This window comes from Scardinius erythrophthalmus (genome assembly GCF_964197995.2).
Source record: "Scardinius erythrophthalmus genome assembly, chromosome: 5".
NCBI classification, from domain to species: Eukaryota; Metazoa; Chordata; class Actinopteri; order Cypriniformes; family Leuciscidae; genus Scardinius; species Scardinius erythrophthalmus.
This window is the reverse complement of record NC_138225.1, coordinates 50,333,889-50,353,100: the sequence shown is the minus strand read 5'-3', so window position 1 is coordinate 50,353,100 and position 19,212 is coordinate 50,333,889. Positions and strand designations below refer to the sequence as shown.

The window sequence follows — 19,212 nt, the reverse complement described above, 5'->3', positions numbered from 1 at the left end:
TGCCCTACATTATGCAGACAAAATATACCTTTTTTTGGTCCCCAAATGAGGAAAACGGATTATAAATCAAATATGTTTTTTGAAAATGTAAAAACGCAGAACGTTTTCTGTGATGGGTAGGTTTAGGGCTAGGGTTAATATAAGGGGAGAACATATGAAGAGTTCAGATGCAAGTGCCGTCTGAAATTTTCTTCTAGAATGATCATTTTTATCAAGCTTGTATATTTAGGTTCAGTCATTTCACTTAAATGGGAATGAAAATTACCTATTAATTGTCATTTAAGTGAAATTACTGAACTTAAATATACAAGCTTGATAAAAATGATCATTTTAGAAGAAAATTTCAGATGGCACTTAGAGGCTTTTGCATCTGAACTCTTCATATACAAGTTGTAAAGTATAAAAATCATTATGTCTATGGAAAGTCCCCTTAAAACATGAAAACACAACGTGTGTGTGTGTGAATATAAGTGTATTTTAATTTAGTGAGAATCATTTTAAATCTGCATTTGTAAATTGATTAATTACATTTTAATTTATAGATTTAAATTTTTGGGGGGATTTTAATCCCGACTAGCCCAGCACAGCAAAACTCAACCAATGTTGTGTGTTTGGGCTAGACTGTCAGATTTGTAATGGCTGATGAGGGAAGTGATTGGCAATCACATTATTTTTGCAATTCTGTTTGGTGATGCTACTGCTTCAGAAATTATACACTGCACCTTCAACTCTACTACCCTGACTGACTATCTGTACTTTCTCAGGAAAGGATGCAGAAGTGAGAGAGCTGATAGCCAGCGTGGAGAATTTTGAACCTCAGGTGTCATCTGAGACTAAAGCAATACGGGAAGAACTGGAAACTACATCAACACAACAAGAAATAACAAAATTGGACAAACTGGTATGATTTGAATTGATAAAACATCAATTAAGCAGAATTAATTGTACCCTTGTAGTTTTTAATAAGATTGAAGTACTACTAGTATATAACAAGACCAAATAATTGTAAATGTAAAACTAGCCAAGACGAAAAGATAATAGTGATATATATTTCTATTCTTTTCTATTTTATTATGTTCCAGTCTATTCTGTTCTATTCTATTCTTCCTCACTTAACTCCTAAATTATATTTATATTTTTTAAAGGGTTACTTCACCTCAAAATTAAAATTCTGTCACCATTTACTCACCCTCATGTCGCTTCAAACCCATAAGACTTTCGGTCAACTTTCGTTCAACATAAATGAAGATATTTTTAATGAAACCTGAGAGATTTCCGTCCTTCCATTGTAAATCTAAGTAACCAAAACTTTGATACGTCAAAGAGTTCATAAAGACATTCTAAACGTACTGTGTGAATCGGGCGGTTTAATCCAAGTCTTCTGAAAAGACACAATGGCTTTATACAATGAACAGATTTAATTTAGGCTTTAGGCTTTTATTCACATATAAACACTGATCAGTGAATGTACATAAAGCACTCAAATAGGGTAAATGGAAGCTCAAAAATGTTTGCTTGACGTGTGAGAACCAATGAGGTTTGATCTTGTGCATCAATCGAGTGCGGTGAGGTTCCATTTTCCATATTTGAGTGCCTTATGTATGTCTGTTTAAATGTGAATACAAATTAAATCTGTCAATTCATCATATAAAGCAATCGTGTCTTTTCAAAAGACAGCGCAATTCATATGGATTACGTTTACAATTTTTATGAAATTTTGAACTGTCAATGTTTTGGAGGAATGGGTTTTTAATGGAGGGACAGAAATCTCTCAGGTTTCATTACACATATTTTCATTTGTGCTCCAAAGTTAAACAAAAGTTTTATAGGTTTCGAAGTACATAATGACATGATAAATGATGACAGATTTAAAAAATGTAAGTGAAGTAACCCTTTAAGCCCACTGTCTTAGGCCCTGTTTACACGAGAACGCTCGCGGGTGAAAACGTAAAAATATTTTATCAGATGTGCCTTTCGTTTAGACGGCGACGGCGTTTTTGGGGCTTAAAAACGCAAAAAAGTGAAACCACCCTCCAGAGTGGAAATCTTAAAAACGCTCCACCGTCGCGTTCCCGTCTAAAGGGTAAAAACGCAAAAGTCTGCTAGACAGTGAATGCGCCGATCACCGGTCCATTGCCACCTAGCCGCCTGGAGTACATACTACATCGAATTTCACTCACTTTTGCGTCACCATATGCACGCAGATTTCCCCCCCATAACGCTCGTCTAAACGCAGAATAAAAAAGTGATAACGCAACGCCACTTTTGCGTTTTCTCTTCAGATCGTTTCCGTGTAAACATAGCCTTAGAAAGACATAATTGAGGCCTCAGAAATATTACTGGAACAAATGCCTCTAACCAGTCCTCACCTTTTTTTCTTATTTTTGTGCTTGACAGGAAGTACTCAACGAGGTGTCATCGTCTGGCATGCAACAGAAAGTTTCAGTCACTGAGGCTAAAACAAATATGCTAGATGAACAGGTGAAGCCCAGCTTCACCAAGGTGACTGGAAACGAGGACAGTCTCAAGCTAAGTGGTCAAGCACGAAGAAGAAGTAGTTTGCCCACAAATACTGCATCATCAAAGGGACTCTTTATAGACCTTACCAAAAACGTAATGTTTGATCATTCTGGTGCTACTACATTTAATTCTGTCATGAAGCATTTGCCTGAAAGATTGTTGTCATGCGATGGTGGCTGGAATTACTTGGATAATGATTTTGACAGGACAGACCACAAGAGACTAGAGTCAGAAAACATAATAACAACCAGTCTACAACTTTCCCCATTTCTCCACCTAAAGGAAACCGATATTCTCCAAGATGCAGAGCCATGCAGTGAAGAGGAACTAAGAACAGATCCCGTCGAGAAAGACAACACTTCCAAAAGTGCCTCGAGAGATCGTTCAAACAGTTATGTAAAATCGGATATTCAGACTGCTCTTCACTCTGACTCAAAAGAACCATTAGTAACAAAGGATATTTGTGAAAAAGGAAATAAGGAGGTTAGTGATGAACCCAGGAAACTTGACTTAGCAGGAAGAATCAAGGGAAGCTTAGAAAGACTCTCATCTTGTCTGAACGAACAGCATTTCACATTGGAAATTTTGCATCAAGATGACATAGACACATGGGGGAGTAATTTGGGTGGTTTGGATCAGGTTGAACCATGGGAAGACTTGTGTTCTGCCAAGCAGTGGGTGACAAGCCCTCTGCACTCACCAAAACTTGAGGATCTCTTACCCACGCCAAAATCGACTATGCCATGTCAAGCAATTCAAAGCCAAATTCTTGATAAGCCAAAAGTGGACGAGTTGCGCAACAGCAAGAAGGATGAAGCTAAAGAACCAACTGTGCTTATTGACATTACATCATCTCAAACAGAGGCTGCTATAACATCCTGTGAACTTGTAAACTTTGTAAATCCAACAGGAAACAAAAATGCAGACACAGATGGAGCGTGCTCTGCACATGTAACAGCGCATTTTGACAGTGATAACCACAAGTGGATGGGAGACAAAGAAGACAAACTTGAGGTTCCACAGGTCAAGATATTGAAGACATTAACTGATTCAGATGAGACCACTGAACTTCGAGACTTGAGCAAAGCAAAACAGAAGCGCTTTTCTGCCTCTCAGAGATTTCACCGACAGACATCCCACGAGTTCTGCATTGTGGAGAGAAGTCAAGAAAACATTAAACCTAAACTCAGGCCATGCTCCCTAAACCTTGATTTAGGACACCAAGGTTTCAGAGACATCTCAAACAGTCAGTATCTGAAAAGTGCAAAGCAATCAGTTGCACAGGAATGGGTAACGCATGAAGCCAAGCATGGAAGCTCATCTCTAGAGTTGGAGCTATTCCTCAGTGGCTCCAAGGCACCAATGCGACGCAACTCTGCACCAGTCAGCGTGTCTTCAGTTCGCACTGCGTTCATGATCAAAACCTGCCAAGCTAAAGCTGTTCCTGTTATCCCACCAAAAGTTCAGTACAGCCACATACCTCATGCCCTACTTGAGGGGAGCACTGATCAAGTCAGTAAGAGTACACCTGAAAAGAAACCTGCTAAGAGCAAGTTGGGAAAACCAGGTTCTGCACTTCCCCTTCAGAAAGTCAAAGACAACATGGAGGAGCTGCCAAGCAGTGAAGCACCATCAGGGGTTCAAAGACAGAAGCCCACGAGCAATGCGACATGCAATGAGAATTTCAAACCAACATCCATTCCCGATCTTCCAGTGTTGAGAAGGAAGCGATCTGCAAATGGGGACACCTTTATGGATCGCCCTAGACCTGAGCGCTCAACGCTTCTTCAGAGATCGTCCTTCAGAAATCGCCCAAGACCTCAAAGTCTCATCCTGTTTAGCCCCCCTTTTCCAATCATGGACTACCCTCCGGTAGGGCAAGATGGCAAACTAGTCCTATCTCCCATTAAAGCTGAAGCCTCACCGTTTGACGTCTATGCAAAAGAACTAGCCGAAAACCTCAAAACTCCTGAGGGGGTGACCTTGCGTAATAAAATGACTTTGCCAAAGAGTGGACAAAGGCTTGAGACCTCAACCAGTTGCTTTTACCAGCCACAAAGGAGGTCAATGATATTTGACAACAGAAGTAACAGGCAAATTGAGTGAGATAAGACTGACTTGTTACTGGCCATCATGTGATAGCTAGCAAACTTCTAGCTTATCACATGTGCCCGAGTGTCAGTGTACCCTATAGAACACATGGTGATGCTTGGAAATCAAGGTGCCGTTAATCTTGATAATCAGAATTGTAAGTATTAAGCTTTGTGTAAAATGATGCTGCTGCTGCTGCTAAGGATTTATATCAGATTTTTTTTTTCCTATCTTTGCAAGAAAAACTGAAACATGCCTAAGGATAAACCTGGGAAACTTAGCATGCTCCTACTGTATATGTACATACAAACTGTACAGGCACATCTCAAGTTTAAATCGACTCAATTCCCTTCCTGAGGAGCTGAAGGTCTTTGTGTCTGTTGTTACTTTATCATGATTGGATCATATTATGTTTACAGTTGGAGCATTTATAAATTATCTACAAATCTGCATGATGAAAGTAGGTGTTCAACATGCCAGCCAATGAGAAAATAAAACTATTAAAATAGTTTGACAAAATATCAACAAAGAAACAAACATTTATTTATTCAATAGTGTCTTGGTTTGTCATACAAAACTGTACTCTAAAGAGTAAAAATCACTTTGTACAAATGTTTGGGGTAAAAGTCCAATGATTTGAAGATAAAGGTTTAAAGGTCAATGTTCTTGAATAATTCAAACATTGCTTCTAGCTGTGTTCTCTTCTCTAGTGGATATAGTAGGATATGCAGTTTTTTAATATTTTCAAGATTACTTGGTTAACTGAAATGTATGAAACAAATAAGGTGAGGTTTCAAAAAATAAGAATATAAAGAAGCTGTCCGTATTTTATATAAACCATAGAGCAGAGAAGTTTTGAAAATGTATTTTGAGGCAGACAAGGACAAGGATGAAAGATCATGATGATGATGTTGTCAGTTATTGTAACCAAAGAACACTAACCTTGTAATATGTTCTTTTTGTATTCAGTCACATTGGATTAATTGTATGTATTCCATTCTAAACAAAATAATAAAAGTACTTCACATGTATTGTGTACACTGTGACATACACTTAAGCGTTTCACTGCCATATTTCTATTTGCCTATTTTTAATGTAAGGGAATGCAGATCTTAAATATATATATATATATATATATATATATATATATATATATATATATATATATATATATATATATATAGATACGCACACAAGGGAATGGGGTAAGTTTTGCCACTTACCTGCAGTTGTCTTTTAGGTAAATATAAATGATAAAAAATAGAAGCAAATCACGTCTGATATTTCAGGATGTGTGCAAAAATGGAAAAGAAATATAACAGGGCCAAAGAAAAGTGAACCCTACATAAATAGTACAATAAAGTGGTTCAGGGGCACAATTTGCTTCATGCTATAGGGGTAAGCTGTGTCATGTCAAAGGTAAGTTGTAACAATTTACATTTCAAATAAAACAATGGCCATAGTGTATACACTGCCGTTCACAAGTTTGGGGTCGCTAAGATTTTTATGTTTTTAAAAGAGTCTCTTCTGCTCACCAAAGCTGTGTTTATTTGATTAAAAATACAGTAAAAATTGTGAAATATTATTCCAGTGTAAATCAGCTGTTTTCTATGTGAATATATAGTAAAGTGTAATTTATTCCTGTGATCAAAGCTGAATTTTCAGCATCATTACTCCAGTCTAGAGTGTCACATGATCCTTCAGAAATCATTCTAATATGATGATTTGATGCTCAAGAAACATTTATGATTATTATCAGAGTTGAAAACAGTTCAGATTTCTGTGGAAACCGTCATACATTTTATTTCTCAGGATTCTTTGATGAATAGAATGTTGAAAAGAACAACATTTATTTGAAATAGAATCTTTTGTAACATTATAAATGTCTTTACTGTCACTTTTGATCAATTTAATGTGTCCTTGATGAATAAAAGTATTAATTTCTTTAACTTCTTTCCAAAAAAAAAAATTCTTACTGACCCCAAACTTGTGAACGGTAGTGTATAAGAACAAGAATCACATTCCAAAGTCTTATGTTGCAGAATAATATTCAGTTTAATAAACCAGCCAGGGACAGCTTTAATATTCATAATATTTGAATACAGTGAAAAAATGTACAATATTTTTGTAAAATGTAAAGTTAGCTACCATTTTGAAAAATTATTAATTTTCTTAACCAGTAAAGCATCAATATAAAACCTAATAATTATGCAATGTTTTTACTTCATTAACAAATTCTTATAACATCATGTGATGGTTAAAATGCATCTTATTCTACTCTCGTTTACTCATTAAATACATATTAGAGTTAAATACACAATAAATGCAAATAGACAATATAACTGTCAACTTATTTTGACATTTATTTTCATTTCAAAATGAAACCAGTGTTGAAACACAAGATGTTGCTCCAGAGTAAATGTAAATAACTACAGAAATACACTGTAAGAAGAGCCAACTATAAACAAAGACTTCCGTCATTTATGCAGCTAAAATACATCATGGAAATTTGAGTACAGAGCAAAAGCCAGCTTGTGCCTGGCTTACAATGTTATGGAGAATACTGTACTTTGTAAAATGTATAAACTTAGAAGTTGCTCTATCTTATAAAATGTAGTTTTTCAGATTACAATAACAATCTGAGAATTGTGAGTAATAATGCCAGCATGCAAATCAATCCATCCTGTGGCTCTGATATCCAGAGAAAGCCTGTCAGTATTTCCTCTTAAGTTACTTTTTTTTTTTTGATATTTAGGTCAAAGACACTCACAAACTTGATAAATTTGGAAGACAGTTGCTTGGAAACAACAACAATGCAGAGTCACTGAATGACCTGCATCAACCAACACACCTCACTTAAAGAAATATATAAATAAAAGTATAAACGTGGATTCAGTTCCTTGCAAAGCCACTCTTACGTTGCTTTTGAATTCATTATGATTTGACAAATGCATTGCTTGACTCATCACGGATTTTGATCTTCATTTGCACCTGCAAAAGTTTTTGTAAAGTCAGTTGTGATAGATGGTTCAAAGCTATTCAGAAATGACACTTTTTATTATTAAATATAATCCGTAAAATTAAAAAGGTACATTTAAATCATGTTTACAAGGTCACATTAAATTGCCTGGACAACAAGCAATATATTTAACAACTCTGTCTCTTAAATGAGACCGCATATATTGTGTACAAACACACACACAGACACACACACACACACACACACACACACACACACACACACACACACACACACACACACACACACACACACACAACACACACACACACAGAGCTGTCTTAGCTATCTAAATGGAGAAATTCCATAGATGTAATGGTTTTTATACTGTAAAAACGGTATATTCTCTCCCCTTACACTAACACTAACCCGAACCCTAAACCAACCCATCACACAAACCTTTCAGCATTTTTTACATTTTCAAAAAAAACTTTAATTACTTTATTTTTATTCCAGATTTACAAATGAGGGCATCTCTAACGGGAGGTTTTAGGAGATTTTGGTCATTTCTGTGTAAAAATTTGTCCCCAAAATTTAGTTATGTAGGCGCACACACACACAACACAACACACACCAGACACAGTATATCTCCAATAGATTAGGCTCTATCCTTCTTAAATATACTGTCATCAAGAATCATTCAAGAAAGACTCAAAATCTCAAATCTGTCAAGATTTTGGATATTGTCTGAAACAAATATACATATATATATATATATATATATATATGTAAACATAAACAAACAAATACCTGTTCTAACATGAATTGAAGTGGATCATCTGGTCTATCAAAAACCAGTTTCTCTGTGATGTCCTGAAATAGCACAAATGAGACTGAGTGAAAAACACAAAACAATTAAATGCTTGTCTTGGAAGTCTCAAGCATCAAAAGGTGCCTTCTGCTGCTAAAATGACATTGGTTGTTAGTAAGAGCTCTTCTAATGCTTTAGAACTTATGATGCAATATGTAGTTTCAATGTAATAGTGTAAACTGAAATACTGCAATATTTTAACATAACTAAATAATTTAACATAACGAACCGTTTTACTTCTGTTAGAGCTCTGAATTGTGCTTCGCCATTTTGTGCTAAGCCATTCATCACTGTCTACCATTTTCTTCGTAAGAAAATATATCAGTAACGTTAGCTCTGCAGCTTTGTTCTTTCTCACCTGAAAAATCTGAAGAATATTATGAGTCTCCATATAGTTAACAGAGCGTTCGTAAGGGTCCGTGAACACTGATGTGGAACCACGAATGCTCTCTGCACTCTCGGTGATGAGCAGTTTTCCTGATAGAACAGAATCTGCCATCCCACAAAGTCTATGCTAATGTAGTCAACTAAAAACGATATATACAAAAAGTAAGTTGCGAAGAGTACTTCCTAGTAGCATTATAACTCAAATAGTTAGCGTTCGCTCTTTAAGAAAGGATATCAGATGCATTACCTCAGTTTAAAACGAAAATCAAACTTTTTTGTCTTTAGTCCGTTTTATGCTAAATAGAGGAATGAGACCGCGTTTCTTTCTATCTCGAGCAGGACGGTTGGAAATGACACCCTGTAACCCCTAGCAACTGTAAACAAAAGGCTTGAATGATGTCATTGAGCACAGTTCCCCGGGACATCGCCTTTGAATCGCGAGGAGTCCCGAAAAGGGTTGTTAAAAAGCAAAAACACTGTGTTCGTACGGTCGAGATATTACTTTTTGCAGTTGATGCCAATTTTACGATCTATTTTTGGACAAGAAACCACCTCAGAAGACCTCGGGCTAACGTTTACAATACGTCGTCTGACAAAGGGGAAGGAGGGGCTAAACTGCTGTTTCTAGGTTGCTAGTCGTCCTCAGCTGACACTTCGGCCTACAATGGGTGCATTTTATGTAGGGCAGACGGTGTGCGTGTCCCCCGGTGAACCTCTCGGCGAAACGCTGCTGTTCGTGTTTATAACCGAAAGGGGGAACTCAATATCAAGAAAAGCTTTCAAGCAACGGAAACCTCCTACTAAGCGGAATAATATGGAGGAGAGGGATTGTTACATGTGACGAAATACTTAACGTACGCGAGCCAAGGTCGAGCAGCTTTTATCAAATGAATATACACAAGATATATAAGTATCGGTTTGTAATATACCTCTTTTGACGTTTGACATCACAAAACCTGGGACGTCGTAAATAATTCGGCTATATCGCTGCCAATATCCCGACATCATATTCACGTTAATGTTCACATCATAATACTAAGGATCAGTCGTTCGAAGGATTGTATTCTGCTACACACACACACACACACACACACATATATATAATCTATAATATATATGTATATATATAATCTATATAGATATATATATATAATAGAGCATGAAAAAAAAATCACTTAGGCTTGAAGGTTGATTATTCCTCGTCTAGACTACAGTCGACCGCGCGCGCGCGCACACGCACACACCTGTCATTGTCTAGACTGGGGGGTGTCGTGGGGAGGGGGGACTCGTGAACCACTATTGCATTATTTTGTGTCTGTCACAACGACTCTGTGAACGCATTGGGGAACAAAAAAGCTCGGTCTCACTTTTCACGATCTGATTGGCCAGCAATACCGTCAGCAACTCTCCTTACGTTTCCTTGAGGTCAGCTAGGGACGTTAAAAAATAAATAAATGAGAAAATAGAAATGCGTATAAAGTAAAAGGCACGGGGTGAACAATCTAGCTTGTTGGTCTGCGAACTGACGGGCAGCGTCACCATCCAATGTGGGACCAGATGTAATTTGGAGCCATTTATTGACACTGTCCCTAACCAATCTAAAGTAGGCTATCTATAAATGATCAACATGAGGGATTCTCGGATGACTGGCCTTTTGATCGAGGATGGGACATGGATTTCAGGGAGTTTCATTCGCGCCAAATAACAGTCATTTCGTGGTAACGTATGCACTTCTTTATGCTCAAGAATCAAGCAGAAGCTCCTCAAAAAAAGGGACGCACCGAAATACTCAGCGAAAAACGGTGCACTTGTACAGTGAGCGATCAGTAAAGAAACTGAGGATGCGTAGTGTCCATGCTGGTTCAAACACAACAATTGGATAAGGCAGAATAGTTTCACTTTCAGAGCCACAATGGAGCCAGTTTCAGCGTTCCTCGCTGCGCGGAAGGGAGGGCGTGCGGCTCACCGATTGGGGTAAAGTCATGTTGAACGATTTATATCACAACCTACGTGCTTCAAGAAAGTCCATTCTGTTCCAATCGCCAGTAGAAAGGCGTGGCTGCCCAAAATCTTCGACGAATAGTGAAAAAATGGGAGGGCACGAGCGAGCTGCGTGATGTCCTCTCCGAAGGTAGGCTGCAGCGTGTGTTTATTGATGAGATGAAAGAAGATGGAAGTGAGAAATGAAACAAAGTAAGGGACAATATTAATAAACTCAGTCCTTGCCTGGGGAAAAGCTGTGAAGCGCTGTAGCCACTGGAGAAGAAAGACCCGTAAAGCAGCAGGTAAGAAATAGGGAGAGGAGAGGGAGGGGGAGGGAGGGTACTTATACCTACTATTTATGTTAGGCTATTTATAAGAGTAATAGCAGTCGTTCCCTAGAAATGTGGTGGAGAAAAAAAAAAAAACTTAAGCATGAAGCATGAACTAATAGCTCAAACGCAAGACTTGCTCATCAATATTTTAGACGTAAAGCAGCTTTGAAGAAAACTTGGCGAAATTACATTTAGTTGTGAAAGAATTGGCACTCTGGATTATGTGAGTTCTCTCTAAACATCTAACGTTTGTCTGGAATTAAACGAGAAAGATTATGAAGTGACGTCTCGACCATAATTCCTTGCTTGATCACTCATTTTCTGTGAGTTTAACACTTGTCGGGCTATCGAGACTTTGCCCGTAGTTTTTAATAAGTACTATTATTCCAGTTGGCTATGTCTGTTTGGATATTTTGCGAAGTGTTAAACGTAACACTGAACCATGACACGAAAAAGCTCAATACGACTCAACGGAGCCGCTAGGGACTTCCCTACATACGACCAAAATATTTGATAGAATAACACCCGCTCTAACCGCGAGTTAAGTGTCAAGAATTGTATCGCTACGAGACTAAATGATCTGTTTCACTACAGACGAGATAGAAATGATAATTCGCACATTTCAGCCGCTTATCTGGAGTCCTTTCCGGGCTATTGCTAATATTTTATTGACCCCGGTAGATTTGCGCGCTAGCCTCTGCTTTCGGGCTCTCCGAGGCAAACACAATTGTTACCAATATTGGTGTTTTGTGTAGAGTTAGACGCTGTCGGACAAATTCTATTCGAAAGTAGCCTATGGAGTTTCGTAGGGAGTGTATCTGGCGCTTTACCATGTCCGTTATTTGTCTTCATTGAATTAGGATACGCTGCGTAACGAAGTGACCCGAAATATCAGTCCTCGTACCAAGAAACCCAAATTTTGATGATAAATGCCCATCTGTTCTGTCTATTCTAATGCTTGTACTTACTGAATGACCTCTTTTTGACTCCGTGTTGTGAAGTGCCAGCTTGTTGCCTATAACGCACGCGTTTGTAGGCTAAGCAAACAATAAATCACTCGGCCATTTTAACACAAAAAAACTTAATATGGCAAAGCAGAGAGGAGCGCTTCTTCAATTTTTGGAGGTTACGGGGCCTTCGAGCAGCGTCCGATCCCAGCGCTGATTGTATTGTTATCTGTGTGTGTAGTGCGAGACGGCGGGTATGAGAACCATGCAGTGGAAAAACACACCAGACACATTTTTCATTAATTTATCATATGCCCTCTGTTTCCCGACGCTGTATTATAAAATGTCTGGCTTATATAATCTGTGTATTTATAGCAAATGGCATGAAAAGGTTGTCAGTTGTGTTGGGAGATTCTATCCGATGTTGGCTACTTTGATTATTGGGATGTTTTATCTGAGCTGAAAGAAGAAAAACCCTGCTGTAAACAAAATGCAAAAATCCTATTTTTATTACAAATGTTAGCAGTGTGCAGTTTGCTTTTTGATTTTTGGATTTTTTGAATTTGCTGGCCGCCAGTCTCTCTTGCGGTCAATGCGGCCTTGGAAGTTTGACTGCACCCCTTTACTTATTAATACAAAAACACAACTATTGAAATAGCCTATAGCCTACTTAATTCAGGATTTATTATTATTATTATTATTATTTTTTTTTTTTTAAAGTAAACTGCTGGTGTATATGGAATAGAGGCAGATTGCATTATTAAAAAAAGAGGTTTGCACGTGTAAATCATGGCCTCTGTTATATTAACCCTGTGTGCTGCTCTATATTTGTTGCTAGCTTAGTAACTGTTAGCCAGTCTCCTAAACCTGTGGATGTCTGAATAACATTTTTTTTTCTTTAACCTACTTCAATCAATGTTAAATGTCGGCAGTTTCACGATGAAAACTTTCATCTCTTATCTTTGCATCTGATTTAGAAGAGGGTGATGTATAGGCTAATGCATTAACGTATGGCAAACAAACTATAAATCATCATAAAATATTATAGCGTTCTCTTTTTTGCTTCTAACATTATTGCAAATGCATACCTATGTTAGAAAACATTATGTCTTTCACAATTTTTTTTTTTTCCCACACTATAGCCTACTTTTTTTTTTTCTTTAGCTGCTACCGGCCTCCTTTTCATGGTTTTGTAAAATTCGTCGAGTCTTTGCAGGTAAGGGCAACGTGGAGGAAATTAACTCTTTCTATATCATGCCAAATTAAGTTTTTATTTTAGTTAGCTCATTTGGTGAAAATACTAGTTATATAGGCTATTAGTTAATGAATAAAGCTTCTCCCCCACGTGTACAAGACTGCTCTGCTTAGGCTACACGTTGTTCTTTATTGTGCACCTGTTTAATTCAGTTGAAATCCGTTTTTAATCGCGTGTGTATTCATTTTTTTTTTATTTTTTTTTTCAATTCTTCATGGATGATCTGGGCAGTGAATGGGGAGGAGGGCCCTGCCTGCGTCTGTCAGCTTTACCGAGTTTTAAGTTGCTGTATGCGTGAAAAATACCCTGAGATGTATGTTTTACGTTAGTATACGATAGTGTCTACAAAATCCGAAAATAAACTTTAGTTTTACTTGAATGAGCAATGCTCCTCCTGGAATTGATTTTCATGTGTTAATGCACCATGCTAAACGAGATTTTTCTTATTACTTTTCTGTAATGAGGCTATAGCTCTTGCTCAGCTATGTGATGCTGGAAATATGTGACACTTTTGTCTGTAAAGATGTGTGGGCCTTTTAAGGTGGTATGCACCTGGACATGTGAGAGTTGATTATTCTTAAGTGGCTTTATGTTTAATATTTAAACAATAAGGTATTGTTGATAAGTTGTATCATATAGGCCTAACTAAACATCAACTAAGAGCACTGCTTTCCTAAACATGAATTATCAATAGCTTGTATTATTGATTTGAGGGGCATATTGATTGTTGCTTATATATAATGATGCACTTATTGAGTTTAATCATTATTGTGGCAATGTGATCATGATTTGTGCTTTCAATCATAATATTTTTTTTTTACCTTCAGTTCATACTCCTTGACCTTTGATCAGTTTTTGTGGATGTTTAATGATGCAGCAGAGTGGTTTAATTTGTGTGTGTGATTATTAATTTATTTATTTGGCCTGTCATAGATGCAGTATTAATACTTGTAGACTTAGAGTTAATGAATATAATCGCCTTTCACTAAAAGTTTTTAAAAAATGTTAAACATTCTTTTGTCTATTTTTGGGGAGATTGAAATGATAAATTTGACCAAAAGACAACAAATAAATCCTGATCTTAGGAATATTGGGATTCATAGATCAAAAGAAGGCATTGTGTGCTGTTTATTTTGGAAACATCAAACCCTCTTAGTGCTTCAAACATAATGCTCACATGCCACAGCCGAGACTAAGAGTTTGTCAGTTGGCTTGCTATTGATTATTTGACAGAATGACGCATTCAAAATATGCAAAATTACAATTAAAAAATTGCAAGTGTACAAAATTTCAATGATATTGTAAGGTGATTGATCACAGTGGGTAGGGCTGTTCTAATTATACTTAGAATGGTACATGATAGCAGTGATTACTGTTATTGTTATACTGTTTGCTGTACTATTAGACCAGAGGTTACTACGTCAGATTGCAGAGATATCTTAACCAGTTTGGACAGTGACCTTCACTAATGTTATTAAATGTCAAGGGCAGATAATTTGTCTTTAAGGAATCTTGTGAGAATCTGGACAGGAGAATGAGAGAATAAAACAGAGCCAAACACACATGTCCTTGTTAACCCCCAGATGCAGAACTGACGACAGCTATACTTTACATCACACACACACACACACACACACACACACACACACACACACACACACACACACACACACACACACACACACACACACACACACGTCTTGTTCGCTATCTTTGTGGGGACTCCATAGACGTAATGTTTTTATACTGTACAAACTGTATATTCTGTCTCCTTACACTAACTCACATCACAGAAAACTTTCTGCATTTTTACATTTTCAACAAAAAATAATTCTGTATGATTTATAAGCTTGTTTCCTCATGGGGACCTCAATTTAAGTCCCCATGAGTCTGTGTGCATTCAGGTTGAAGTCTGCACTGGGATAGTAAAACATGTACACACACACACACACACACACACACACACACACACACACACACACACACACACACACACACACACACACACACACACACACACACACACACGTGTAAACCATAAAGTGCAGGGGTGAATGTTCATTCAATTTTAAGCTTACACAAATTTCCTAATACCCATTCTTATGCATTGTCAGTTGGTGATAGTACCAAGAGGGGAGGGTAATAAAAAAAAAAAAATCTGTTATAGGCATTTGACCTTTTAGCTTTTCTTTCTTCATGATGTAGTTGCAACAGTTAAATTTCAGCCTGGCATTTGTAATGATATTGCATATCATAATGATCATGTTATATTCAGTTTGATTGCTTGGTATCCTGTGTCTGTGTCACATGGGTTGAGGAAATCCTGGACCATAGGATGGTTAACCACACTCCTTCCCGAATTGATATCCTGTATTATTTTAACATAATGTCTATGCTAAGGTTTTAATTATGCAAACATGCATAAACAAGGATTCTTTATTTCTTATGATGTTCAGGGCCTAACCAGTAGGAGGAGTCATTTTACTTTAGGGCTGTTTTTTCTTGATTTTTTGAAGATAAATTCAACAAATTACTGGTAACATGTAAATGTGCCAAAATGCCCTTAACATGTCACTGAAGACAAAACAATAGGCATTAGGCATAACAACTAAAAGTCAGAACATGAAAGAACTAACAAAATTACGTACTGAGTTGAGAATTACGGCTCATTTAGAATAGATCCATTCAAATACTGTATCTTATTGTACGCATTTTAATACATGATGATGTTTCTCTTACGCAGAAGAACAATTTGACATCAAAACTCATGACATAGCCTGAGGGGAAACCATGGTAACAATGGTCAGACACAAGACAGTGGCAATTTGTTCACACTTTTGATTTTGCCTGCTTTCTTTCATGGATCTATCCATAACAATAAAGATATATGACCCCTCTATCCAGTTCTTTTGCAAAAATACAAATATAAAATTCATCAATATGTAAGTTTGCATATGTACAAATGGCTTAAAGACGACGCAAATATCCCACGCAGACAGAAAACGCACTCAAAAACAGTATCTGTTTGCTTTTCACACTGATCGCAGGACAGTTTGTGAAATCCTGTTTTTTTGTTGAGGCTATGCAACTTAGATGCTTGCGTTAACATCTAGAATTGGGCTGTAATTGGGCTGTGAAGTTCTGTTTTTTATTTCTTTTCAGTTTTTTTGCTTTTAGTGAATGCTTGCAATGTAATTACTCGACAATTTAATCTGAGAGATCTATCAGAATTAGTGAGCTATCCACTTTTCCTAATTGAGCTGAACATTCCCTTACCCCTCTAGGCTTTATTTTAGAAGAATAAATTCTATTCTCTTTTTTCCCTGCATACGAGGTTCGTCTTGATGAGTGATTTCCTAATGCTCACGCTATTTTTAAGAATGTGGAGATAGGGCTGATTGGACTCACCAGATTGCACAGAGACTAGGCTAGGCTTTTGATTCCTGTCAAGTTTTGGATTTTGGGCTTGAGACGGCGTTTCCCTCCACAGTTGTGAGCGGGAATGCTGAACGCAACAGCTTGCGGGTTTTAAAAGGGAATTCTTAATATAGGTCTCGACTGTATGCTAAATCCAGGTCAGAGTTGAAACCCCTTTGTCTTTTGTACATGTGCCTCTCTAAAAGTGTAATTGTGTTTCCTTGAACAGCAGCTGCTTCAGTGACGGAGACGTCCTTGTGCTTTCCACCTTGATTTATTCCCAGTGATGCATTTTTCCTACTTGTAACACATTGTAGTTTGTACTGTACGCCGTTCACCTCAGATGCCCCGAATGAGGCAGCGTCACTTACTCGCGCTATCTTATTCACACACCCACATCAGGAAAACCAGTTTTAGGCAGCAAGGTTTAGACCTCACCTGGCGGACTAGTAACATTCACCTCAGAAAGAAGAGTTGCTTTGGTACAATGGGGATTTTCCACAGCGAGTGTGCCAACAACTCTTTCCCGCCCTTTTGCATACATAATTGTCAGTCATGTGTTGCAGCATTAACTTGGTGAATGTTTTTCTGCCTAAAGTTCGATGTGAAGTTACACTTGTGAAATAAGCAAGAATGTATTTTCAATATGACATTGCTACAACGCAAACACTTTTTACTTTCCCAAGGTAAAACATAAACAAGGGTCAGGGAGTTTGTTTTTTTTGTACATGCATATAAAAGCCTTGTTCTTTTTTCTCTTATAGTTTAGTGTGTATAGAGGCATAAGACAAAACGAGCACATCGCGAGGATCTTTTCAGCGTGTCTCTTTAAATGCATAAACGAGTACACAGGCATTTCACTGATGTGAAAAATGTATCTTGGATTCTAATAGGGAAGTTGTATGTTTGCCAAGGTGCTTTCGTGTCCTCAGCTAACCCCGGCACTCATATGGTTTTCTACAAGTCTTAGTGAGATCACTGCCATTTCTAAAGGAAAATATCTGGAAATGGTTTGTAAAAGGGAGATGAAAAAATAAAACAGAGGTAGTCAAAGAGTTCTCTCTCAGAGTTTGGCCAAGTTTACTTCTTATTTGTTTACAACTGGGCTGTATAAAGCGGGCCTGACGAACGCAAGGGAGGGAGCTGCTTTGGAGCACAGAGCACTCAGAGATAGAATGTCCTCCATTTTGGAGAAAAGGGCAGCTCCAAACGTGCTCCAATAGGAGAAGTAATAACGACACATGGGTTAACAGAAACGGCGGCGCAAATGCGGAATCGGGTAAAGGCTGTTTCACACATTACCACTGCACATTGTTAACAAGTCTTTATTGTTACTGGCAAGACTAGTTTTTGAAGACGATCAGTGGTGTGCTGCTCGAAACAGTGCAGGATCTGGTGGGACAGATATATAATGTATCATGTTTCTGAGAACTGTCATCGAATGCACACACACACGTTGTGTTTTCATGTTTTATGGGGACTTTTCTTAGACATAATGATTTGTATACTGTACAAACTGTGTATTCTAACCCTAGCCCTTTATCCATCCCGTCACAGAGAACACTTTATGCAAACAAAAATGTCCCCACGAGGACAGGGATTTCGGATATTGCCATCTTTGTGGGGACATTTTGTCTCCATGATGTAGGGTTTACCAGGCCACACACATAGAGAGAGAGGTAGAGAGAGAGAGAGAGAGAGAGAGAGAGAGAGTTAGCGAGGTATTTAAGTCCAGAAATATAAAAACGTTGCATATATATATTTACATCATGGAAGATTCCAGATGCCAAAAGGAACTACAATATGTAGACTCTTTAAAGGTCACGATTGTGTATCTTTATGTAAATATTTTAAAGGCGTATTCTTTCCCCTGAGACCCGGGTCTTAAAACAGGATCAGTTTGTGTTGTGTGTGTGTTGCTATAGTTTGAGGACGTTTGTCTGTGACTTGTGTCTGGTTCAGAGGGGAGGGAAGCAGCTTCACGTTATTGCAGCGTCTCTATCCAGGTGTTGTTTATCCTACTCTGTATTATGTGGCCATTTTGGAAAGAGCACTTGACGTTTTTATGGGTATGTATGAACTGGGCCAGCTTAAAGAGGACAGCTGCAGAGCTGAGGAAACATTTCGAACGTTTTGAAGTAAGAACGGCCTTGAAAACTCTCTGCATAGGTGTGCATACCTGTTGCCAGGACAGTTATTGTTGCCAAGGCAATTTGGCAGAGGAGCAAGTGTGTGAATTGTTTTCAACATTTTTGAGATTTTTTAATCTACAATATCCTCACTGATTAGCAAAAACAGAGAATATGGAGTCATATTTTTATACTATGAATCGCTCTGTAGTAATGTAAGTGCCAATAACATAATTTTATAGCAATATATATTTTTTTAACCACCCAGGGAAATGTAAGGTATACCGTGTGTCCTATTGTTTTAAGTTATACCGTACAAAC

General features: G+C 37.7%; 3 protein-coding genes across 11 annotated transcripts in view; 2 read left to right on the top strand and 1 right to left on the bottom strand.

Annotated features, from left to right (window-relative positions):
- arhgap31 (Rho GTPase activating protein 31) overlaps positions 1-5,673 on the top strand; it is a 28,379-nt gene extending 22,706 nt beyond the window's left edge. Inside the window, exons 11-13 of one of the 2 annotated variants that reach the window (XM_081366898.1) lie at positions 765-901; positions 2,398-2,613; positions 2,803-5,667. In XM_081366898.1, coding sequence (XP_081223024.1) covers positions 765-901; positions 2,398-2,613; positions 2,803-4,626 — 2,177 coding nt within the window. In that variant the 3' untranslated portion in view covers positions 4,627-5,667. Of the gene's footprint in view, positions 1-764; positions 902-2,397 lie in introns of both variants that reach the window. The other variant, XM_081366897.1, reaches the window with a different exon arrangement.
- Positions 5,674-6,649: 976 nt separating this feature from the next.
- On the bottom strand, positions 6,650-9,479 carry tex55 (testis expressed 55). Of its 2 annotated transcripts, XM_081366240.1 has the most exons (4): positions 9,076-9,479; positions 8,800-8,968; positions 8,381-8,443; positions 6,650-7,602 (listed from the first exon to the last, which is right to left on the bottom strand). In XM_081366240.1, exons 2-4 carry the CDS (start codon positions 8,938-8,940, stop codon positions 7,546-7,548), a joined length of 261 nt encoding a protein of 86 aa, XP_081222366.1. In that variant the 5' UTR covers positions 8,941-8,968; positions 9,076-9,479; the 3' UTR covers positions 6,650-7,545. The 2 variants fall into 2 exon arrangements, with proteins under 2 accessions (XP_081222366.1, XP_081222365.1); XM_081366239.1 differs by having other exon boundaries at positions 8,800-9,419.
- Positions 9,480-10,433: 954 nt separating this feature from the next.
- Positions 10,434-19,212, top strand: part of zbtb20 (zinc finger and BTB domain containing 20) — a 71,681-nt gene continuing 62,902 nt past the window's right edge. For 3 of the 7 annotated variants that reach the window (XM_081364950.1, XM_081364951.1, XM_081364949.1), the window contains exon 1: positions 10,447-11,113. The gene's annotated coding sequence lies outside the window, so the exon portion shown is untranslated. Of the gene's footprint in view, positions 11,114-11,219; positions 11,367-13,254; positions 13,307-19,212 lie in introns of those variants that run through there. The other 4 variants (XM_081364947.1, XM_081364944.1, XM_081364946.1 and 1 more) reach the window with 4 other exon arrangements.

Excerpts from the sequence above, each read along its gene's own strand:
- tex55 (XM_081366240.1), bottom strand. The coding sequence starts at position 8,940 with ATGGCAGATTCTGTTCTATCAGGAAAACTGCTCATCACCGAGAGTGCA. Across the intron at positions 8,444-8,799 it reads ATATTCTTCAGATTTTTCAG|GACATCACAGAGAAACTGGT; the intron begins GTGAGAAAGAAC and ends GTGCTATTTCAG. Across the intron at positions 7,603-8,380 it reads TTCAATTCATGTTAGAACAG|GTGCAAATGAAGATCAAAAT; the intron begins GTATTTGTTTGT and ends AAACTTTTGCAG.